The 25427-nt window shown below is 44.9% G+C and overlaps 1 protein-coding gene across 2 annotated transcripts in view; it reads left to right on the forward strand.

Moving 5' to 3' along the window:
- Positions 1–915: 915 nt before the first annotated feature.
- Positions 916–25427, forward strand: part of TOGARAM1 (TOG array regulator of axonemal microtubules 1) — a 44858-nt gene continuing 20346 nt past the window's right edge. Inside the window, exons 1-11 of one of the 2 annotated variants that reach the window (XM_089522974.1) lie at positions 916–2291; positions 6480–6531; positions 8884–9021; positions 10246–10548; positions 12972–13234; positions 16179–16411; positions 18003–18103; positions 19358–19525; positions 20277–20375; positions 20871–21049; positions 22759–22915. In XM_089522974.1, the coding sequence (XP_089379100.1) occupies positions 1065–2291; positions 6480–6531; positions 8884–9021; positions 10246–10548; positions 12972–13234; positions 16179–16411; positions 18003–18103; positions 19358–19525; positions 20277–20375; positions 20871–21049; positions 22759–22915 (2920 nt within the window). In that variant the 5' untranslated portion in view covers positions 916–1064. The remainder of the gene's footprint in view (positions 2292–6479; positions 6532–8883; positions 9022–10245; positions 10549–12971; positions 13235–16178; positions 16412–18002; positions 18104–19357; positions 19526–20276; positions 20376–20870; positions 21050–22758; positions 22916–25427) is intronic. The other variant, XM_089522976.1, reaches the window with a different exon arrangement.

A 25427-nucleotide genomic window follows, 5' to 3' on the forward strand; every position in this document is an offset into this window, starting at 1 on the left:
CAAGGAGACCATGGCAGTCTCAACTCCGTATAATATATGTATATTATATATAACACACACACTCACACATATTGTGTATACATAATGTGTATACAATATTTTGTATCTATATAAAAATATATAACTATGTATTGAATGTTTTGTATGTATATACAAATAAACACAATATATATAAATATATATAACTATGTATAAATACTATAGATTATTATATATATTGAATGTATACATAACACATATATATTAAATATAATATGTATATTAATATATATAAAGCATTTTATATCTATATATATAAAAATAAATCGGTAACTGTATTAAATAATTTATGTGTGTGTGTGTATATATAAATATCTATTATATATATATATATATATATAATATATATTTATAAATTTTATATATATATATATATATAAATGTGCGTATCTTAAATGTATATATGAAAATGTATATATAATACATGTACGTATGTCTAAAAATTACATATATAAATATATATATATATATATACATATAACATGTATAAGGTACGTTAATAAAATGATGTATACTGTACTAATGCGTAGTGTAATATGTATTAATGTATACATTTGTTTAGTACATAATTCAACCTATTTACTCTCTTAAGAGAGACATATGCATTTTCGATCTCATTTTCTTTTACTGTGTTTTTGCCTCCGCTCCCTGCTTTAAGGTTAAAGGCGGAAAGCGTCATGAGGGGAGAGACTACAACTCCCGGCAGACCCCGCGCGCAGAAGCGCCGCCGCGCCGTAGTCCCGCCCACCTGACCCTTCCCTGGCCAACCTCGCCGTGAGGCAAGCTGGCGTTCCATTCCGCGCAGGCGCAGTGCCGCCGCTGGGCTGAGGCTGAGGGAGGCCGCGTCGTGGTGGCGGCGGCGCTGGTGTTGGTGATGTAGTGACGCGTTTCCCTGGAGACGGCGATGTTCTTCTCCTCCTGGTCCTGCAGCTGCTGCTCCTCCTCGTCCTTGTGGCGCTTGCGGCGCGAGGCCTGTTCGAGGCGGGGGCCTGGCGGGCCGGCCGGGGGAGGCCCCTCTGCGGGGCATGGGGGCTGAGCAGCGGCGGAGGGAGGAGCAGCAGCAGCAGGAGGAGGAGCCGGGAGGCGCGGCGGGAGAGCAGGACCAAGGAGAAGAGGAAGAGGATGGAGGAGAGGCTGGGGGCCAGAGCAGAGGAGGCCCTGCCGCAGGCGGAGGCGGTGGCAGCCTCCCTGGAGAGCCCCCCTCAGCCTCCCCTCCGAGGGGCCGCCCGCCTTCCCCTTCTCCTCTGCACTTCGGCCTGGTCCCCTGGGAGCTCCACGCGCGGCTCCTTGACCAGCAGGACTACCGCGGCCGCGTGGGGGCCATGGAGCAGCTGAAGCGGGTGCTGGCAGAAGCCCCCGGCCCGGCCCTGGCCTCCCTCCCGGCCCCCAGCCTCCTGGGCCTCCTGGCCCTCCTCCGCGCCCTCCTGGATGACTCCAACTTCAAGGTGGCCCTGGGGGCCCTCGAGGGGCTGAGGATCCTGGCCGCGCAGCTCGGGAGACACGCCTGCGCCACCCCGCCGCCTTGGCTGGAGCCCCTGGTGTCTGCCGCCGCCAAGGTCCTGGGGGACGCCAAGCTGGCCATCCGCCAGGAGTACCACCAGCTCTTCCTGGGGCTCATGCGGGCGGCTGGGCCCCGTCCAGTTCTCAACCTCCTCCTGCGCTCGGAGCACCTGCGCCACAGAAACTCACGCGTCCGAGAGGTCGTCGTCGCCATCGCTGTCGCCGCCCTCCTCACCTTCCCCAGCGAGGACTTCGACCTGCCTGGCATGGTGGACGCTTTGGCTCCGGCCCTAGCTGACCCCAAGCGGCGCGTCCGTCATGCCGCCCTTGAGGCCTTTGCCGTCCTAGCCTACGCACTTGGGCCTGGGCGCACCAGCATCATCTTCCAGGCCGTAGACGCCGTGGAGCTGCAGGACGACGGGGAGGGAGTGATGGCCGCCGTCCAGGCCCGCTTAGCCCGCAAGACCCTCCCCAGGCTGACCGAGCAGTGGTTCGTGGAGTACGCCGTGCCCCTGCCGCCCTCCTCCTCCTCTTCGTCTTCCTCGGCAGGAGCTGCCCACGGGAGAGGCTTCCACTTGCCCCATGGGGCCGACACGGACTGGCTGCTGGAGGGCAACCGCATCCAGAGCGCCCACAGCTGCTCCGGGGAGCCATCCGCCTCCCTCGCCCCCTTCGGAGACCACCAAGCAGGAATTGGCCCACGGCGGGTGCTGAGCGCCGGGAAGGGGAAGCTGCCCTGGGAGAGCGAGCCGGTGAGTCGTGTGGGCGGCTGGGCACACTTGACGCCTCATGGCTTACCTGGTCATAACCACTCTACTCTGCTTTTGTAAGGCCTTACCTGGAATAATACTGTGTCCAGTTCTGGGCACCACTATTTAAACAGGAAAAGAAATTTCACCTCAAAGTTAGGAGGAACTTCCTGAGAGTCTGGTGGAGTCTCCTTTCTTGGAAATCTTTAAGCAGAGGCTGGATGGCCATCTGTTGGGGGTGCTTCAATGGTGAGTCCCCCCTGCATGGCAGAATGGGGTTGGACTGGATGGCCCCTGGTGAGCGCTAGGATTCTATGGATATGGTTCCCAATATATTGACTAAATTTGCAATCATTGACTGTGACTTCCTGCATGGCGGAAGGTATTGGGCTGGATGGCCTTTGGGGTCTCTTCTGACTAAGAGTCTATTATTCTAGTTTAACATTCAGACCACAAGAATGAAAACAGAATGAAAATGAATATATTTTTTAAATATGTTTCTTCAGTTTCTATTGCAGTGGCCTAGTAAAAGTTAGTGGACAGTGGAAGACACTTCCTTGGAGATTGTAATGGAGTCTCCTTCATGGAGGTCTTTAAATAGAGGCTGGATGGCCATCTGTCAGGTATGCTTTGATTGAGAGTTTCTGCATGGCAGAATGGGGTTGGACTAGATGGCCCTTTGGGGTCTCTTCCAACTCCAGCATCCTGATTCAGAACAGGGTGACTAAAAGGCTGAAAGTCTGGAAACCATACCTTATGAGGAGAGACTTAGGGAGCTGGGTATATTTAGCTTGGAGAAGAGATGGTTAAGAGGTGATATGAAAGCCCTGTTTAACTAGCTGAAGGGGGGTCATATTGAGGAGGGAGCTCCAGAGACCAGGACATAGCAACGGATTCAAACTACAGAAAAAGCTATTGCACCTCAACATTGGAAAGAATTTTCTTATGGCAGGAGCTGTCTGATGGTGGAAGATGCTCTCTTGGAGAGTGTCGGATTCCCTCTCTTTGGATGATTTTAAACAGGGGCTGGACGCCATCTCTCACAGGGGGTGGATTTGATCCTGTATTCCTGCACGGCTGAAGTGGTTTGGGCTAAATGGCCCCTGGGGTCTCTTGCATTTCTGTGATTCCATGACCCCAGTGTCACCACCAACTGGGCTGTCAGATTCCCTTGTTGGTCCTGTGCTTCTGGTTAATCTCTTGAATGGCTTCATCAGGCTGCATCCACAGAAATCAAGACCTGGGACAAAGAAAGCTGTGGGGGAGAGAAAAGAGAGAGCACTCTGAATGAGGAGGGAGTGTGTACAGCTGTTCAAACAGAGTGCCAGGTTTACAAACCACAGAAAGACTTGCTAGGACTTTTTAGCAGGAATGTAGCTAAAAGGTAAACATTTCATTTCAGTTATGGAATCAAACAGAATTCAGTGTCGCAGTTGTGGCTGTGTGGAATAGCAATATGCAAAGAGATCTTGCAGCCTCTTTGAAACTAACTGTGCGAAAGAAGTTGCGGAATAAGTTTTCCTAGACTTGGTCTACCTCCTCGGATGCATGGAGTGAACGGGTGCCCAAGAAGGATCTTTATAAGATCATGCTCCCCCCCTTGGCCTTCACCATCATTTTCCCTCCTGCCTTTGTCCCCCAACAAACTTAACTCATCATCAAGCCCACAAGTTTTGCATTGTTATGACTGTTCATACAGTCTGATTATAAAGGTCCTTCTTGGAAACAAGTTCACTCCATGCATCTCAGGAAACAGACCAAGTCTGTGAAAGTTCATGCTGCGACTTGTTTCCCTCAGTCAGTCTCAAAGGTGCTATAAGATCCCTTTGCAAACATGTGTTGAATTCTGTTATGAGAAACTTATGCAGTTAAGCATCGTAGCTGTCATTCTGCAGAAATTCCTGACTTCTTCAACCTTTGTGTCCTTCTAGAACCATAGACTTGAAAGAGACCTCAAGGGTGATCCAGTCCAACCCCATTCTGCCATGCAGGAACTTACAATCAGAGCACCCCCATACAGATGGCCCATCCAGCCTCTGCTTAAAGACCTCCAAGGAAGGAGACTCCACTAAAATCTCCGAGGGAATATGTTCCACTGTCGAACAGCCCTTACTGTCAGGACGTTCCTCCTAATGTTGAGTTGGAATCTCTTTTCCTATAGCTTACATCCATTGTTCCGTGTTCTAGTCTCTGGAGCAGCAGAAAACATCCTCCCCAAGTGCCCCATCCTCACTGTGACATCCCTTCAAATACTTACACGGAGCTATCCTATGACCTCTTAACCTTTTCTTCTCCAGGCTAAACATCCCCAGCTCCCCAAGTCTCCCCTCATAGGGCTTTATGGCTTCCAGACCTTCCACCATTTTGGTGGACCTCCTTTGGACATGCTCCAGTTTCTCAACATCCTTTTTGAATTCTGGTGCCCAGAACTGGACACAATATTCCAGGTGAGGCATGACCAAACCAGAATAGAGTGGCACTATGATTTCCCTTGTTCTACACATTGTACTTCTATTGATGCAGCCTAGAATCACATTGACTTTTTTAGCTTCCACATCACACTGTTGACTCATGTTCAACCTGTGGCCTACTAGGATTCCTAGATCCCTTTCACAGTCATGTCTCGTTAAGCCAGGTGTCCCCCATCCTATATCCATGCATTTCATTTCTTCTATCTAAGCATAGGAGAAAAGAACATTTCTCCTTGTTCTGACAGTCCTTTGAGACACATTTCTTCTCTTTGTTTTCAGAAAAACTTCCCTCCAACTATTTTATTTGTGTGTGTGCTTCTTGCCTGATTAAATGGGTACAATTTGTTCTCATCCCTGATGGCCAGGCAAGTGGTAAACTGCAAGCATGAGGAATCAGTCTGGCATGGCATGTTCTTTGCCAGGAGTGCCTGCAACTATGGTTGGGAAAAGAGTTCTGCCTAAAACTCCAGCTAGTTGATGGGTTTGGCTCAGAGTTGTGGACAATGGGCTTGATGGTCTGTCTCTTGTTGAAAAGAACTTTCCAGGTTCCTGGGTTTGTGCTCTTGGGATAGAGGCTTTTGATGTACGGTTTTGCAGTGGGTCCCCTGTTGCTTTATGGGGAGCAGGTGACAAGTGCCTGCTCTCCTTTCCTGCAGCCTTCTCCCTACCTTTTGGTGCAAGACAAGCCAGGAGAGATGTTCTGTCTGCGTTGCCACAGCAACTCCAAAATGGCTAAGAGCATGTAGCTGTTGTTATCAAACGACTGAACCGTTTTGTAATGTATAAAAATGCATTATACAAATCAAAATATGTGTCTCCTAAATAACTTGGAAATATACTAGGCCTGAAAGTCATAAGATAATTAATCTGCTGTGATGCTGTTCTTTCCTTTTCAGTGTAAACCAATCGTCTGTTACAGCAGGGAGTAGGATGAAATTATGCTCCTCTTTGCACCAAATAACCAGTATTTCACAAGCCTCAAGTCAGACCAAACCTCCCTCTAGTCTTGTTGCATGACCAAAGGAATGTTGCCTCTAATTTCTGGTCAGCCATTGCTGTTAATATCTACATGGTTTAGCCTTTCAGAGTGGTTTCTTTAGGGCTGGATCGATACACTGTGGCTTGAGTACTCAGAACAAGTCTTTGTAAGTGTTGGGTAATTTATATGAAACGTGAAACAGTATTACTCTCATGCTCCTGAATTTATCCTTGAAAGTAACAGCACAGGTTTTTTGGAGTTATGGTAGGAATTAATAATTACATCCAGGAACATTCCAGTGACCTCATTTTTGTTATAAATTAACACAAGTTGCCCTTCATTGGCTGAAGGAATTTGAGAGATCAGGAATGTTTGGAGCAGCTCAGTAATGGTGAGGAGAAAGGAAGCCTGGCAGGTGCAGAAATGAAACAACCCTCTGAGTGGAACAGTCCGAAAGTCCTCTTTGTCTGATGAATAACAAATGGCCATTCTTGGGATTATCTTGACCGCAACTAGTTAGACTTGTCCTGTTGGAGGGAGGCTGCCAGGACAAAGATGAAAATTGTGATAATTCATGTTTAATCTTTAAATCCAGAATTCTGTGGGTTTCAAATGGTTTTTCTGGTCCAGTTTCTGCATTATTATCAGTGGTGTGTAGATCCCTCACTCAGTTTTACAACAGAGGAAAAAGATTGTTCTGAATTGCTTTGTAATGCCTTCTCCTTTGTGTTCCTGTTGCAGCTTTCAACTTCAAACAATTTTCTTCACTCTCCGAAAGTGAGGCCTTCTCAAGGTAAGCTAGTTAACTACCAAATATTTTATTTTGTGATGGACTGGTGCATTACAAAGAAGAGGAAAGCATCCTCTAAGCCTGCCCTGGGCTCCAAATGAGGTCAGGACAGCAGTTTATTCTACCATCATCGCTAACTCTTCTCTTGGTGGTGGTCCCCTCCCTCCTTGCTGTTTGGCCCTGGAGCCAAGAAGCCTGGACATGTTAGTTTGGAGGTACTGGGTTGGTCTAGAAGGCACAAAGTCACACCCCTCCAAGCCTGTGCAGTTTGCCTCTTCCATTCCAGTTGAATCCTAGTTACTGAAGGGGTGCCACATTGAGGATGGAGCAAGCGTGTTTTCTGCTGCTCCAAAGGCAAGGACATGAACCAGTGGATGCAAGCTACAGGAAAAGAGATTCCACCTTAATATTAGGAGGAACATCCTGACAGTAAGAGTTGTTTGACAGTGGAACAACTCCCTTGGAGAGGGGTGGAGTCTCCTTTGGAGGTCTTTAAGCAGAGGCTGGATGGCCATGTTTTGGGGGTGCTTTGATGGAGAGTTCTTGCATGGCAGGGGGTGGACTGGACAGCCCTTGGAGTCTCTTCCAACTCTATGATTCTGTGATTATACGATTCTATTGCCCTAGCCTGAGACACAGTGGCATTTTGTTCTCCAAGAATTTCCATAGAGGCAGATCTGGAGGTTTGAGTGATGCTGAAGGTCTCATTGCATTTGACACAGGATTGTAATAGAATTGCTGACAATTTCCCCATTCCTAGAATCTGGTGGGTTTCACTTCAATTCTTTTAGAACTTTACTTGCCAGGAAAGCAGGAGACACACCCAAGTGAGTTCCTATTGAAAGCTGAAAGCACAACACAGGTACTACTCTAAAGGGATAATGGTAAGGAAACTGCATCTGTGGTCATAGAAATCTCAGGAGACAAGAAGGCTTCTTCAAGAAGAGGCCTAATTTAAAAAAGGAAAAGTTGTTTTCAGAGCCAAGCCTTTCCCCAAAATAATTTCTTGTAATGTGTCTCCTGTCAGACATTTGAATTCTTACCTTTTTGGACTGTATATGTGAACTGTTCTAAGATCAAGAGTAAGAAATATTGACCCCAGTGAGGAAACGGATTGCTGTTTGACAACTACTTTACAGCCAGCTTCCACAGTACAGTCCTAAGGGTACCATCTTGCCTTCATTTTCACATAGTAGACATGTAATGCTGAACTATATTTATGAACAAGGCACAGTTTTTCTGCAGAAGTGTCAGTGGAAGGAGAAACACACTATTTATTGTCCTCTCTTTTTTCAGTCCTGGGTGGCTCAGACTTATTCACTACAATTCAAAGCTGCATTGAGTCCCAATTTTGGGAAAAGGCAGGGTAAAAAATAAAATTAGTAATAATAATAATTCATACGAACCTGGTGTTAAGTGTGCACTAGCTCTTAAATGTGGGAAGTAGTTCTTGAGCAGGCACTTGGAATGATAAATGTGTTTAAATTAGTGGAGTGTTGTTGTTTTTTAAAAAAATACCTTGCTGTAATAAGTAACCAGCCGCCCTCATTCCTCACGTTAATAGCAAAAATCCCATGTTGGGCAAGACTGGACTTGCTCTGCTCCCTTTGCCTGGCATTGCCTTCTGCTTGGCTAGGTTCGCTGTGCCAGTTTATAGAGGGACGTCACGGTTCATTTCACGTTTGGCCTGACAGGATGGCTTCAATTAAAGCACAAGTCTTGTGTCTGTCCATCTGTCTGTCTGTCCATTTGGATTTTTTTTAGCACTGTGCATTCTTTCTCCAAATAGTTTTTTCTTTTTATTTTGCCCCGGCCTGGAAACTTTCTGTAGTTGAAAAAATAGGGCAAGAAGTAATTTAAAAAAAGAACAATTTCACTTCTGAGTCCTTTTTTTTGTTTCATGCACTTGGAAATAACTTGTTATAATGCTATGGTTGAAGTGTTGGTAAAGACAGAGTTTCACACATAGTCGGCCCTTGGAATTTGTGGGGATCCAGTCTGCTCAACCTCTCGCGGATACCAAAATCCGTGGATGCTCAAGTTCTGTTGTCCCCAATGGCGGTGCATATACATGGCTGCGCTGCCATTTGGGATAATGGGACTTCAGTGGCAGTGTGTGCATGTGGCCGCACCTCCATTAGAGACACCGTGGGCTTGCCATCCACGGATACTGAAATCCACAGCTGGCAAGTCTGGGGATACAGAGGGCCGATTGTATCTGATTTTCCAAATTCCAAAAAGAACTGTAGGAAATCCCAGAATGATGACTGTGAATTTATGTATTTTAAAAGTCTATTGAGATAGTTTTTTCTCAACAACATTTAAAAACCTACTTGACTTTTTCTTTTTGTTCAGAAGGTGTGATGTCTTCTCACCAGCACCATATTTCGGGAAAATGTGGGCCCCTTGGCTTCGCTCACAGTCGTGGAAAGAGCGGTAGCGTGGATTCGGACTTACAGTTTGTAGGTTTGAGCAATTCCTGGCAGGATAAAGGTATGTGTAGCATAATTATATTAACTTCCACTGACAAATACACTTTTCCTTTCCTATGGAGGGAATAAGTTGAAAACAATGGAAACAGAGAGCTGCAGGAAACATTCCACCAATGGATTCTAGAATAATTTATGATTATTCCCAAATTAAATGGAAGAAGTAATGGATCCAGGATGGTGATAGTGGTCCCATTATTGAGTTTGAATCTATTTTCTCACCATTCCATGCTAATACAAAGTTTGTAGATTTGAATAGTTTCAAAATCAGGTTCATATGGGTTCTCTTCAAAGGTACTTTTGAAAAAGAGAGAAATCCCATTGGGTGCAGCCAAGTCAGCATTTGTGGCTGGAAGAAGATATCTTCCTCCTGCCTGCAGCCTTACAACTGGGCTTTAAAAATGCGTTTAACCACACCTGTATGCTTCTGCCAAGATGATTAAACTGATTAAACTTTGGCCACATCATGGGAAGAGATGACTCATTAGAAAAGACAACAATGCTAAGAAAAGTAGAAGGCAATAGAAAGAGAGGAAGACCACATGCCAGATGGCTAGACTCAATCAGGGAGGCCATGGGCCAGAATCTTATAGATATAAACAGAGTGGTGGAGGTCAGGGGGTCTTGGAGATATCTCTTGTACAAGATTGCCAAAAGTTGGGGTCAACTTGTGGGTGGTTAATAACAACAAATATATTTATAAACTAAATTGGAGTGGGCAGCAGCATGTCTGGTGGCCACTGTTATGCGCCCCCCCCCCCACATGATTGTATGGCTGCTGAAACATAAAATGAGAAGCCCAAAGCAACCAAGAGGCCTTGATTGATTCTTAAAAAGGGGTTTCTTCAATGTTAGACAGGATAGGGAAACCTTGAGACCTATTTAAAAAGTAGGTTGTTGCACCTGGAGGCTCCTAGAAGCGACCGCTCTCTGATTTTTGGCCAGAGGATTTGGGAGGTGTTGAGAGTCACAAAAGCATTTTTGTCAGGCCACCTGTGGCCCCAGGATTGCCCTTTACCCTTGGTGTGGATGCTGTTATGCCTCGAACAAAGCTTTAGATCACTGACCGTGTTTGGAAAATTAACTCAAGGAAGAACTTTCTGTGCTAGCTGTGCTTGAGGCTTAATGGTTAGGTATGCTGGGCAATGGTTTGTGTGTAATGTTGTGAGCTTGTGGTTATTAATGGCACTTCAATGAAGACTGCATTTTCTTTCTCTTTCCCCATCAGTGTGCGCCAGCCTCAATTTCACCAACAAGCCCCAGCGGATCTTTTGCAGCCCGCCTGAGCATACGCCGCCTCCACCTCTCCTGGGCTCCCACACCAACCAAGGAGCCTTTATTCTCCCCTCGTATCCCTTTGCATCTCCCAGGCACAGTCCAAAGCACACTTCTCCTCCTGCAGATCCTCTCAGGAGCTCACAAGATCACACTATTAACTTCTCTAATTCCTGGCCTCTGAAGAGCTTTGAAGGGCTTCCAAAACCGACCCATCAGAAGAAATTTTCCAGCTCGGTAGGAGGAGAAGATGCCGGTAAGAGGCTCTCTTTCAGCTTCCAGTAGGGTCTGTCAATCTGGACTGGGGAGATGGTGGTTGAGAGTGCTTTTTTAAAAGGAAAAGAAGGGGTGATGATAATGAAAGTAAAAAAGGGGGCCAGGATGGGAGACCTTATGGATAACCAACTCCCTGGTAATTCTTTAGCAGGCATGATGGATTTAAATTCTCCTATTTTCGTCAGAAGGGTTAAGCAGTCTTACTGTTAGCTGCTCTTCCAGCACCAGTCTGATCCTTCATGTGGTTCCTCATTTTTGGGATAATGAAGAAAGAAAGAAAGAAAGAAAGAAAGAAAGAAAGAAAGAAAGAAAGAGCAGCACTAGGGCAATTCCATGGCATTTAAATCACAGGCTGAACTCTTCTCTTTCAGTCAGATAATTAATTATTCTAGCGCTTTCAGGCATAAAGAGAACTTTGAAACCCTTCCCCCTTTTGCCTCCCTCACAGCTGTTGTGGTGAGAAAGAGGAGCTTGCTAAAGAAAAGACAGGCAGCTTTTTGAATGGTTTGCTGTCTCACCTCACTGCAGCTCAGGCATTGATTTTAAGGGGTTTTCAGTTATTGAACAGTGCAAACAAAGAGTGGGGCTGGGCTTAGGGTTTGGAAGTAACCAGGTCTTGGCTTGCCATGAGAAATCTGGAGTTCTGTGGAGTCTTCCTCTGCAAACAAACAATGGGCCCCTCCCTAGTTTAAAAATACCATTGCTGCTCTAAAATTGTAATATTTTTGTTTTATTTTGTTTTATTTCTTTCTTTTATTTATACCCTACCTTTCTCCTTATACCTGAGGTGTTTTGCATCTGAATAAAAACAGGGTATGGCTAAAAAATTATTTGTACAAGTGTGTGTGTGTGTGTGTGTGTGTGTGTGTGTGTATGACAATTCTTTTAAAATTGCCAATGTAAAAACAATAGTTGGCCCTCTGTATATACAGATTCTTTATGCATGGATTCAAGCATCCACAGCTTGAAAATATTCAAAAATGTATATAAATTCAAAAGAACAAACCTTTTATATGAGGGACACCATTTTACAATGCCAGTGTATTTAAGAGGACATGAGCGGAAACAGATTTTGGTATCCATAGGGTATCCTGGAACCAAATTCAGCGGTTACCCAGGGCCCACTGTATAACTTCTTTTAAAAATCCCAAAGTTAAAACACAATTAAAAAGTAAAAACACAATTTAGGTCCAGACTGTCTGAAAGATCTATGTCCCTATATCCAGTCCCACAAACCTGCCTGTAATCGTGGTGGGACTGGATATAGGGACATAGATCTTTCAGAAAGTCTGGGCCTAAATTGTATAGGGCTTATACAGTGGACCCTTGTTATACGCTGGGGTTTGGTTCCAGGATCCCCCGTGTATAACAAAATCCGTATATGCTCAAGTCCCATTAAATACGACATAGCAAAATGGTGTCCCTTATAAAAAATGGAAAATCAAGGTTTGATATTTGAAATTTATACTGTTTTTGAACATTTTCAAACCGTGTATGCTTAAATCCGTGTATAAGAAGGGCCGACTGTATATTATATATTATCATCATCTGTACAGTATACCCTCTATATCCACTGATTCTTTATCCATAGATTCAACTAGCCATGGTTTGAAAATATTCAAAAAAATATAAATTCCCAAAAGCAATCCTTGATTTTGTCATTTTATATAAGAGACACTTGAGCATGCATAAATTTTGGTATCCATGGGGGAATAATAATAATAATTTGTTTTATTTATATACCTCTATTCCAAAGATCATAGCGGTGAACAGCAAGTAAGCTAATTAGCAAGTAAGCTAATTTGCCCCCAACAGTCTGGGTACTCATTTTAGCTCCCTCCTCGGAAGGATGCAAGCCTGAGTCGAGCTTGGGCCCTTTTGCTGGTCTTGAACTCGCAACCTTGTGGTTTCGAGTGAATGGCTGCAGTACAGGCATTTAACCACTCCGCCACCAGGGGGTCCTTGAACCAAACCGCAGCGGATTCCAAAAATCCACTGTATATTACTGTAAATATTACATGTCACTAGCCCCTAGACACTTGTTCAAACCAAAAAGTGTTGTGTTGCCTACAGGAGAGGCCTTAAGGATCTTCTGAACAGCCTTAGTATTAAATTCCAGAGGAAAGGTCTTTCATGGGCAGTGGTGGATAGCTATGATTTCTGCATGGATGGACAACATGTAAAAGGGGATGTTCTCACATAAAGCTGCCTCAGTATTGCTAGGCTCAAGCTGTTCAAGGAATGATAGGTGACACAACCACACATTTTAAGATTATAGAAACCAGTGTGCAACATTAGTGTAGCTGTATGCTTTAATTTAAATGAATGTAAGCGTTCCTCATGAAATACATTCTCTGGTAAAGGCAAGTTGTTAACATGCATGGTGTGGGTTTGGTTCTGCAGAACTCAAGTTCCAGGGTACCCCTCCGATTCAGCTGAAACCTGCCTTTGTGAGACCCCCGTCTTCACGGAGAGGCCTGAGCGGAACAAAACCAGTGCCTCCAATCCCCAGGGGAGTGAGTCCCTTGCCTGATAAAGAAAAAACCAGCATCTTGGGACACAAGAATGGGGAAGCTGAAGACCTCTGGTTGAACGAGAGGAACAAGAAACTGTCTCTGGATCTTTCAGAGCTGAACGTCAGTGAAAAAGACCTGGATGAGGATGAGGTGGGAGAGTTCAGTGTAACTTTTACTCCTAACAGTGAAGGAAGGAAGGAATGAATGGCAGATCTGTTCAACCATTTTCTTTCTTTTCCTGGGCTGTTTTTAGTGGGTATTTACATGGTTAGCAGTGGGCTTATTTGCAATTTCTATATGCCATGGCTTTGTGGCCATGTATTCTGAAGACTGTAGCATGATTTAAGCGTATTATTATTATTATTATTATTATTATTATTATTAGCATACCTCAGTTAACAGTTGGAGTCCCAGCTTGGACATGAAACCAGCTGGATGACCTTAGGCAAGCCATATGCTCTCAGCTTCGGAAAGATAATTGCAGACATCTTCTGAACAGATCTTGCCAAGAAAACCCCAAGACAGGTTCGCTTTAGGGTCGCCATAAGTCAGAAATGACTTGAAGGCATATAGCAACCAACCAACCAAACAAACAAACAAAAAAACTCAGTTAACAAAACCTCTGACAAAGAAACTCCATATTAAAAAATCTTTTTACGCTCCCTGAGGCCCCTCTTTATTTCTTCCTTGTCCATCAAGCTGGAAGATTTTTTAGCAGCATCAGCATTGGAAAGGTGGTGGAGGAGGGCAGGAGGAATGCATACTTCTGGTTTCGTGTTGTAGTAGTGTGCCTGCAGTAAACAACATAATAAAGCTTGAGCTTCGAAAGAGTGGGATTCTACCTGTCTACTTCTACTGTAGCTGTGTATGTATGCTTACTACAGGCAGAGTAAATAACATCTGCTTCCAGGACCCTTTACTGGACATGTGTGAACAGCAAAACAGAGAGAAAAGAGGAGAGCAGTTAAGCCTGCCTCACTAGATCTCCATATCTTGTTAAAAAGATGAAAAGAAACACAAATCTGAAAAACCAGCAGTAGCAGAACATGCCACAAATCATCCTGAACATAAAATACTGTTTGAAAACACTGAGGTTCTGGACCATGCCAACCACTTCCATGTCAGGATGCACAAGGAAGCCATTGAAATCCACAAACACCTGGACAATTTCAACCGGAAAGAAGAAACCCTTAAAGTGAACAAAATTTGGCTACCAGTCCTGAGGAACAGCAAAATAAGGACTCAGCAAATGGAAATGGGAAGCCATTCAGAGTCAGGGGCTTTCCCAGCAGATCATGATCACCAGTTAGCAGACACTCATCCTCCTTTGCATTAGCCTCCCAGCCTGAGGCCGGCCATCAGCAACAGAACAAGACACATGCAAATCCCTCCTGCATTCCCAGGCTCACACAGGATATATAGACCCACTTTTTCCAGGCAAGCATTCTCTGAAGATGCCAGCCACAGATGCTGGCAAAACGTCAGGAAGAAAATCTTCTAGAACATGGCCACAGAGACCGAAAAACCCACAAATCTGTAACTTTGGCCACCCAAAATAAGAAAAGTTGAGGTAGGAAGAGTGGAAGGCCACATGCCAGATGGATGGACTCTATTAAGGAGGTCACAGGTATAAGTTTACACGACTTAAGCAGGGCAGTGGAGGACAGGGGTCTTGGAGATGTCTCATCCATAGGGTCGCTATGGGTCAAGATAGATTCGAGGGCAGTTAATAATAAAAAATGAAAGGGGGGGGGAGGGAATATCCCTGGTTGCATTTTGGAAGAAGCTTTTAAGTGGTTTACAGAAAGTTCAAGCTGCTTTTGTTTGCCTATATGAGGCTTACCAGATCAGGTTATTTCATTACATAAGTGCATATTGTTAGTTTTCAACAAAGAGTTTGCTGAAACATGCTCTTCTTTTTTGTGTGTAGTAATCTGGGATATAGTGTGTAGTAATCTGGAATGTGGTCTCTTAACAACAACAATAATAACAACAGTAATAAATTATTTATATCCCACCTCTCCCTACGGCGGGTTAGAAAATACAGTATAATACATAATACAATACATTAATGCAATAAAATACACATTAAAAACAGAATCAGCAAAGCATAATCCCCCATTCCCTCCCACCAAGAAAAAGACACCAGTTCTTATGGTCAGAAGATCAGAAGGCTGGCAGTTCAAGGCCCAAGTGTTCCATGATGGGATGAGCTCCTGTCACTAGTCCCAGCTTCTGCCAGCCTAGCAGCTTGAAACCATACAGATGCAAGTAGATAGATAGGTACCACTTTGGTGGGAAGGTAACAGCGTTCAGTGCAGTCATGCTGGCCACAGAACCACCAGATTTGTCTTTGGACAATGCTGGCTCTTTGTCTTAGTAACGGAGATAGCACCACCCCCTACATTCGGTTACAACAAGACATTCATGTCAAGGGGCTCCCTTTACCTTTACTCTTAATCTGTGTCTACACCACAAAAAGAAGAGCAGTTTAATCTGTTTGGAGAGCCAGTGTGGTGTAGTGGTTTGAGCATTGGGCTATGGCTTGAGATCAGGATTCGACTTGCTCTGGCATGGAAAACCCACTGACCTTGGTTGAGTCACACTCTCAGCCTGAGAAAACTCCATTGTAGGTTTGCATTAGGGTCACCATGTTGGAAACACCTTGAAGGCACACAACAACAAAATCTGTCTCTATTATTTCCAAGTTATTTCTATCTCTGGTGCCAAATTTCCTGTTAGATACATTGTTGACTGAGGGGTATACTTGCTAATATTTTTTTTTCAAAATCTGCTTGAAGATACCTTCAGGCTCATGCTTGCTTTTTCTCTCTGCATCACTGAACTGGTGCCGTCCTTTAGCTCTTGGAAAATGCTGAATCTGGAAAACTAAAATAGCACCTGATGCTGGAACAACAGGCATTGCAGCATAGTACAGGCTTGTTGAATTAAAGGAGGCGGTGTATCTTCTGAACAAGAAAGATCTGCTACCCAAACGCCTGGCCCTTGAAAAGTCAGAGAACCATTGCCCGAACATGTGCTTGTTTTCCTTTGCAGTGCTTAATCAGGATCATGTCTCTTCCCTTTTCTTTAGATGCAGAGTTCCCTGCGATCTCTTCGCAACAGCGCAGCTAAGAAGAGAGCAAAACTGAATGGCAGCATGTCTGACCTTGAAAGTCCAGACTCTGTGCTAAAGCTGGATCTGACCTCGGACTCCCCTTCTTGCTTGTCTTCCCCGAGCACCAGCTCCTACAGCGAAAGTGGCATCTACAGCCAGGATTCTATCACCTCCCCGCTCTCCTCCGGCCCTCAGGGGATAAGAACCATGTGTGTTTCCCTTGCAGCACAAGGAGAAATGAGGGCCATGGGCTTTAGGTTGTAAGGGAAGCTGTGGGAGGGAGGGTGGTGCATTTCCCCTTCCCTAAATCTGCTCAGTGTTCTTGGCTGAACCTTCATAGAATCCTAGAGTTGGAAGGGACCCCAAAGGCTGTCCATCCCAACCAGCTTCTACCATGCAGGAAGATAATTCAAAGCCTTCCCTGGGACTGATGCCATCCAGCCTCTGCTTAAAAACCTCCAGAGAAGGAGACTTCACTCAGTCTTCACTCAGTCAATACACCCAAGTTATATGTCACTTGGCCCCCTGTTCAGTTCTGGTTGAGTTAACCCACCCTGTTTCAGCCTTCCAGTAGTATTTGTACCCAGAACCTTGCCAGATTTAACATGTGGTTTAGGTTTGAAATGTGTTGGAGAAGAGTTCTGAGGACAGTCAAAAAGATAAAGCAATTGGGTGCTAGAACAGATTAAGCCTGGAAGCCAAGATGACGAAACTGAAGCTGTCATACTTTGGCCACATCATGACTCATTAGAAAAGGCAATAATGCTAGGGAAGATAGAGGTAGACTGCATGACAAATGGATAGTCTTGATCAGGGAGGTCATGGGCTTGAGTGCAGGACCCGAGGAGAGCCGTGGAAGAGGGGGTGGGATTGGAGGTGTCTCATTCACAGGGTTGCTATGAGTCAGGGTCAACTTGAAAGCAGTTAACAACAGCAACAACGAGGGTGGTATATAAGACTTAAGCAGACCAGTGGGGATAAGGGAGTCTTGGAGATGTCTCATTCATGGGGTTGCCATGTGTCAGGGTCAACTCAGATGCACTTAACAACAACAACAAAAATGAGGGTTGGGACCAGCCACATGGCTCGGTAAATTTTTTTTTGAGGGGGGAGCTCTTTTCATACCTCCAGATACAGTTGGGCTATTTGTCTTATGGTCTCTCCAGGCTGGTAGTCAAGCCATATCTGGAGAACTATGAATCACCCATCACTGAGGCAAGGTCCATCAGGGCAGCAGCAGCGGCTGGAGCAGGCAAGGGCTTGGCTGGATATGTGGGCTGGTAGTGTTCTGGATCTCAGCCAGTGAGTCTTTTATACTGATGGCCAAAAAGATTTTTACCAGCTCCCATTGTGAGAAAGTACCAGGCAGAGTCAGCCTGCAGTGGAGGGAGCTTTCTTTGGTCTGTGCAGTGCTGTCTTATCGCACTGTCTTGCCCTGCAACTTTGCAGGAAGGAGTCTTGATCAAGAGATACTAAATAGGTGTTCTGCCACTGACCTGTTTGTTTGTTTAGATATTTATATTCCATCCTCTGTCCAAAGATATCAAGGTGGCTTGCAGTTAAACATGTTAAACAATTTATCAACACTAACCTTTTAAAATAGTTTAAAACCTATGGTCCTTTGCCCTTGTGACCTTGTAGGAAAGAGTGCTATAGAATCTATGATTCCAGTTCCATTTGTCATATGGGCTCAGTCCACACTTCGCTCTGAAACCTCCCCAACTGAAAGAGCAAAAGCTGGGTCCCCTTGTGCAAGGATTCATTGATGTGTAAATCGAAGTGCACTTTCTGTCGCAACAGGTCTGACATCCTTCCTGTACTGGGAGGCAGTTCCCGTCCCATGAAGCTCTCTCCAGCCCGGAGTCAAGGTCCTGTCATACTGGAGCAGAGTCCCAGCACAGGTATCCCACTGGGCACACACACGTTTCTCACTCATTCCTCTCTGAGTGGTCTGTGTAGCATTTTGTAAATCTAGTACTGGTAACAAAGGTTGAGATATGAAGAAAAATGTTGCTGTACAATGGGACTTTGTTATCTGTGGGGGATCCATTTGGGATGCACCCTTGGATACCAAAATCCGTGGATGCTCAAGCAGCAGCCTCCATTGTCCCCAGTGGCAATGTGTGCATGTGGCTGCGCCACCATTAGGGACAACGGGAATTCAGGTGACATCCCATTGTCCCTAATGGAAGCGTGGCTACTTACATACACCACCATTGTGGACAACGCAGGCTTCCCATCTGCAGATACTCTGATCTATGGATGACAAGTCCGCAGATACTGAGGTCCTACTATATTTCATCTAGTTTGTAAAACATTCTGCTGGTCTGTTTCAATCTCTGAGAGCCAACGTGGTTTGAGTATTGGACTGGGACTCTGGGAGATCAGGGCTGGAATCTCTGCTCGGCCATGGAAACCCACTGGGTGACCTTGGGTAAGTCACACTGGCTCAACCTGAGAGGAAAGCAAAAGCAACCCCCCACTAGACAAATATTCCCCAAAACATCTCCATACAGGTACATCTTGTTGTTGTGTGCCTTCAGGTTATTTCCAACTTATAGCAACCATAAGGTGAATCTATCATGAGGTTTGGCAAGATTTGTTCAGAGGCGGTTTGCCATGGCCTTCCCCTGAGTGCCGAAGGTCTCCCAGTGGGTTTTATGGCTGAGCTGGGAATCAAACCCTGGTCTCCAGAGTCATAGCCCACCACTGTGCCATGCTGGCTCTCAGGTTCATCTTAGGGTTGCCATAAGCTGGAAATACCTTGAAGGCACACAACAACAGCAATATAAAGGGAGGATGGATGTAGTGATAGGCAAAAAACATTGTGATACTGAGTGTTCTCAATTGGCCCATTTATGCGTACACATATCTGTATGCAGCTGCATATATGTGTTATTCGGCTATTTGGGCTGTGTTCCTTCCATGATGTTCCAGAGTCCTGAGTCTGCCTCTGCTCCAGAGGAAACCTGTGTGTGGGTCTTTCTCAAAGAGTGATCCTTCTCTTTATATTGCTGCAAGAGGTAACAGGGAGCAGGCCTGCTGTGCACTGCCATTGCTCACAAAATTTGATGGGCAGGTGGGGACTATAGTTTTGGTTGCATTAGATCCACATTGCTGCATGTGTACTGATATGGTCTGGGTTTATCCTTCAGTGATACTCTTTCACGAGAAAGCTGCCTCCGGTGTTAGCATCAGCGGCCAGCGTCTGAACTTCGGAAATGGATCAGGAGACTATGAAGAGGTCCAACAGAAGGCTGTCTCGCCTGTTGTTCTGAAGGGGCAGGGCAGAGAGCACCAGCGGCACAGTAAATCCACAAAAGGTGAGAGGGTTTGAGAAAGTTGGGAGCTGAGCTGGAGGGAATGGATCGGGGCTTCTTTTCTCCTTAGTCTGTTTTCCATCATTTCCCCTTGTCATTATGCTTGCATGTGTGTCAGCTTGCCACTGTCCTGTATTGCACAGCTTTCCATTTTAAAGTTTAAAAGTGGAAGAATTTATGGAGGGGTGTGAAGTTTCCTGTGACTCAGCTCTGTGGGTGATCAATGTTCCATAAAAGTGTTGGTGACTTGATTCTCAGAATAAGCTCCATAATGCACCCAATGTCATCAGAGGGAGAGTGAGGCCTGCCAGCTCCATTGGGCTTGACCTCTATTAAGAGGCAGAGTCCTCCCTCCAGCCCATCTGCCTTGGTCCTGGCTTCAGAGAGAGGGAAGAAATGCTGGACCTGATCCCTTTCCCCACCACCATTCCCTTCTCCTTTTGTGTCGTGTCTTTTTAGATTGTAAGCTTGAGGGCAGGGAACCGTCTAATTAAAAATAATAATTGTAAGCCACTCTGATAGCCTTTAGGGCTGAAGGGCGGGATGTAAGTACTCTAAAAAATAAGAAAAAATGTGGGATTACCGTTGTGCATGGAGCTATGTGGGGGTAAATCGGTGCCCTTGTGTACAAGAGTGGCTGGATTTGAGCCCCTTTGGCAGCAGAACTGCAGAACACAGAAGTGTTTTCATTTTAGGGAGACAGCATAATGGGGAAACAGCCCCCTAGTCTTCACTCTGTGATCTTTTTTTAAAGGATTTGCTGGACCAACTCAGAGTTTACAGCAGCTGACTAGCCTAGACTTCATTTCACCAAGTGCCTTGCCAGAAGACTCTGTTGTTGTTGTTGGAAAAGGTATTTCTTCCAGTTATTTACCTATAACCACTCTTTATCTCTCTCTTAATTTAAGTCTCACGGTGGCTTCAGCAATCTCCATAACAGAAAAACTAACAAGCAAAAAAGCACAAAGAGACACACCATCTGTAAACTTTGCTGTGTGGTTCCACCTTAGCTCCCCCTCCCTTATAAGTATTCTTAGTCATGGGAGACTAAAATGGATCTGTATAAATATTTCCAGCTGGACAAAAAGTTGGGTCCAAAAAACCCATTAACAAAGTGATTGTCCTTTTGAACCTTTGATTGAATGATGGACTGTGTGCTGCAGCACTCAGCTGCCAAAGAAGGATGGAAAGACACAAGGGATTTGAAGGTGCCTCCCTTGTTTAATCTCACATGTAACACTCATTGCTTTGGGAAGAATGTGCTCCTTGGGATTCTTTCTGTGTGAGAAAAAGCTTTCCTCATGAGTCATCTCCATCTCACTAACCGCATGTGCTGTCTGTTTTTCAGGGGTGTTTGGCAGTTCGCCACCAGCTCCACTGACTTACAGCCAATCCATCATGTTCTCCATGGAGAATGGAGATGCCTCTTCCTTCAAGCCAAGTATGGAGCCTCTTTCCGGGATCTATGGGAGAGCTGTCCAGCAACAGAGCTCTGCACTTTACCTGGATGTAGAAAATGAAAGAGATGTAAGTATAGCCCATAAAATTAAAATTAAAAAAACTTGTTAGAGAGCCTGTGCCCAGTTGTTAGAAGGAAATGTCTTATCAGTGATTCCCAAACTCTGACCTTCCAAATATTTTGAACTTTGGCTCCAAGAGTCCCAGATCATTGGCTAAGATGGCTTAAGCTTCTGGGAGATGGTTCAAAACACCTGGAAGGACAGAGTTTGAGAATCTTTGGCCAGAACACACTGCAGAAATAATCCAGTTTGAGACTACTTTGGCTGCCCTGGCTCAATGCTAGGGAATTCTGGAAACTAGTTTTCTGAGACATTTAACCTTCCTTGTCAGGGAGCTCTGGTGCCACAACAAACTACAATTCTCAGAATTCCCTAGCACTGAGCTAGGGTAGTTAAAATGGTCTCAAGCTGGATTATTTCTGCAGTGCCTTTTAGTCCTTTTGTCTTAGAGGAATAGATCCAGCCCTTTTCCTCAGGGAGCAAATGGTGGAATGAAATTGAAGTGAGAGAAAAAGCTCCAAATTCACAGGCTGGTGTCCAGGTCATTCATTTTATCTGTCCCACATAGAGGTTGTATGAGAGAACACATGGCTAAGATTGTGGTGGTCTTGACCCCCAATGGCAGACTATTCCTGATATATAGCATGGCTGAAGGACCAGGGCCTACATATACCAGTCTCTTTTAGCTGGAGGAGCGCCAATAAGTAAATCCAAACCATCCTTCATGAGTTGAAAAAGGATTGTGTTTAGTGAAGCCCTGATGCTTTGCTCACTCAAGTGATTAGCCATCCAACAGGCCATGTGCTCTTGGCCTACGTCTGCTCATCCCTCAGTAGCCCAACTGCTCATGCATACATGTGGGATTTGTGAAATGTGCTAGACTTCAGTTCATTCTGCTTTTGCAAAATTAAGTGTGTTGATTGCATGGCTGTTTCTTGAACTGCCAGCTATGCTGGAGTGCCTACAGTTATTCTGTTGTTTGCTGGAGTCCTTGGATTATCCCAGAGCAGTGTGTGTTTGTCTGGAAAAATGGAGAAAGGATAATTGGTGGGTGGAAGTAGAGTCCTGGGCTGTTGGTCACCGGACTGTATTGTCATCATTGCTAGCATGATCATTCATTCTTTAGCACCATCAATGTACATTGTGCTTCTCAGAATACTGTAATATAAGAGATACACAGCAATGCAAAAGGCATGCAATGAGTAAAAAATAAATAAAGAAATATGGGGAAGGAAAGAATAACCCATATTGTACCAGGCAAATATAAATCAAGCTATGCAAATACATAGTTATTTGTGGTTTTTGGGCTATGTGACCATGCTCTGGAAGAGTTTATTCCTGACGTTTTGCCAGCATTAGTTGTTGGCATCTTCAGAGAATGGTGGCATGGAAGAGAGTGGGGTGTATATACTGTGTTACCCTTGGTTGAAAGGAAGTGATTTACATGATAATCTCTATGTTGGTCTGTTGTTGAATAGCAAGGTCTCAGGGTGTCCATTTAATTACAGATCCATTGTCTCCTAGGAAAACCCAAGACTTCCTGGGTTTTGATTTTGCTGTTTTTCAGGACTGGTAGCCAAACTTTGTTTACTTTCAGGGTTTCTTCTTTCCCGTTGAAGTTGTCCAGGTGTTTGTGGATTTCAATGGCTTCCCTGTGTATTCTGACCTGATAGTTGTTGGCATCCAAATACAAGTTATAAAAACTCTCCTGTGCAGGTGAAAGTTGCCTTATCGAAATCTGCCCGGGAAAAGATGAGACAGAAGAAGAGAGAAGAGAAAGAGCACCGGGATGTTAGAGACTTGGAAAAGAAGGAACCAAACCCTTGGGATCATCTTAAACCCAGTGAACCAGAGAGGATAGCCACAGAGAGCAGTAAGTTTTTCCTCCTCCTCCTCCTCCTCCTCCTCCTTCTTGTTTTTCTTCCTCTTCCTCCTCCTCCTCTGCTGCTGCTCCTCAATTTTTAAATTTATTGTTAATGGGCTCCAAAGTTCTTGCAAGACTCAGTCTGCTAGGTTCTGTTAAAAGATTCTTTAAAATGACAGGCTCTGTCTGTCTGCAGGTTTGTACTTTAAGAGTGACTACCAGGCCCTTTTCAGTCACAATGCAAAAAGCGCTGGCTGTGATTCATAAAGCCTTATAAAACTTGGGCCCAGGCTGTCTGGAGAAAATGGCATTCTCTCTTCTAGGCCAGCCTGATCTTTGAGATCTGTGGCCGAGTGGTCTCTTCTCTCAGTCCCACCACCTTGAGAAGCACATTTGGTGAGGTTATGACAGAGATAGCCATTTTGGTGGCTGATCTGGGCTCTGGAGCTTCCTACCAAGGGAGGCTAGGCAACCCATTTCCTTTCTGTCAAGAAAGGACTCCCTTATTTTGTGAGGTGGGGAGAGCTTTTGGCAATTGACTGGTTGCTGAGTAAACAGGGTTTTATTTTTTTAAGCAACTGACTTGTTGCCAAATAAAGTTTTTTTGAAATGCTTATTGTATACTGTATTACTTAGGCCTGTTACAGACAGCCAAAATAAAGCTGCTTCGAGTCACAGTGGAGGTATGGTGTTTCAATGATGCATGCGTCCTAAGAGTCCAGAAGCCACACCAAAGCCACGCTCCAGTCCTTAGGGCTGGAACATGGCTTTGGTGCGACTTCTGGACTCTTAGGACACATGCATCATTGAAACACCATACCTCCACTGTGACTCGAAGCAGCTTTATTTTGGCTGTCTGTAACAGGCCTTAGTGATTTTGGAACAGAAGTGGTTCCTGCACCCACCTCTTTATGGCAGGATTGAAGGTCCTGTGCTCTTTCTCCATTAATTTTTGTCTGGCTTGAGTTCCTTCTTGGTTACTGTTATGGTTACCTGAGCTTCCATGTTTATAAACTGCAATGTTGTCTGGTGGGCAGATTCACTTCAACACTCCTCTTCAAACACTCAGAGGCTGCATTAGCACTGCAGGGATAATCCAGTTTGACACCACTTTAACTGCCATGGTTCAGTGCTATAGATTTGTGTGAACTATAATAATAGTAATAATATTTTTTATTTGTATACCGCTTTTCCTCCAGATCAAAGCGGTTCACAACATACAAGCTACAAGTCACAAAGCAATACAATACATCAACAGTGACATCAGCGATCTCATACAATTAAACAAATATCCTCTCTCCCCCTCAAGATGGTGGTCGGAAGGAGGGCTCTTTGTCTTCCAGGCGAGGCCTGTTGTTGCTGGCCTGCCTCTCTCCCCCTCAAGATGGTGGTCGGAAGGAGGGCTCTTTTCTTCTTCCAGGCGAGGCTTTATAGTTTAGTGAGATATTTAGCCTTCTCTGCTAGAGAGCTCTCGTGCCACAACAATCTACAAATGCCAGGATTTCATAGCATTGAGCCATGGCAGTTAAAGTGGTGTCAACCTAGATTATTTCTGCAGTGTGGATGCAGCCAGAGAGCATTTTATAATGGGAGAATAAGTTGTCATCTTTGTAATCTTCATTGCTATTTATTAAAGCAAAATATGTAGGTATTCCTAGTAGAGGATCATCACTACACCTAAAGATCACAGGCTAGGCATATTCTTATTCATAGACACTACATGGACTGGGCATTGTAGGCAGACCATCTCTTAAGAGGAACACATCCCAGACTTATAGAATCATAGAATCATAGAGTTGGAAGAGACCACTAGGGCCATCCAGTCCAACCCCATTCTGCCATGCAGGAAATCCAAATCAAAGCATCCCTGACAGATGGCCATCCAGCCTCTGTTTAAAGACCTCCAAGGAAGGAGACTCTATCACCCTCCGAGGGAGTGCATTCCACTGTCGAACAGCCCTTACTGTCAGGAAGTTCCTCCTAATGTTGAGGTGGAATCTCTTTTCCTGTAGCTTGCATCCATTGTTCCGGGTTCTGTTCTCTGGAGCAGAAGAAAACAAGCTTGTTCCCTCCTCAATATGACATCCCTTCAAATATTTAAATAGCGCTATCATATCACCTCTTAACCTTCTTTTCTCCAGGCTAAACATCCCCAGCTCCCTAAGTCGTTCCTCATAGGACATGGTTTCCAGACCCTTCACCATTTTTGTCGCCCTCCTTTGGACACACTCCAGTTTCTCAGTGTCCTTTCTGAATTGTGGCGCCCAGAACTGGACACAATATTCCAGGTGGGGCCTGACCAAAGCAGAATACAGTGGCACTATTACTTCTCTTGATCTAGACACTATACTTCTATTGATGCAGCCTAAAATAGCATTGGCCTTTTTAGCTGCCGCATCACACTGTTCACTCATGTTCAACTTGTGGTCTACTTGGACTCCTAGATCCCTTTCACACGTAGTTTCATTCAGCCAGGTGTCACCCATCCTATACTTGTGAATTTTATTTTTCCGCCCTAAGT

The sequence above is a fragment of the Sceloporus occidentalis genome, unplaced genomic scaffold (genome assembly GCF_023333645.1).
Source record: "Sceloporus occidentalis isolate IW3139 unplaced genomic scaffold, rSceOcc1.0.p SCAF_4, whole genome shotgun sequence".
NCBI lineage: Eukaryota > Metazoa > Chordata > Lepidosauria > Squamata > Phrynosomatidae > Sceloporus > Sceloporus occidentalis.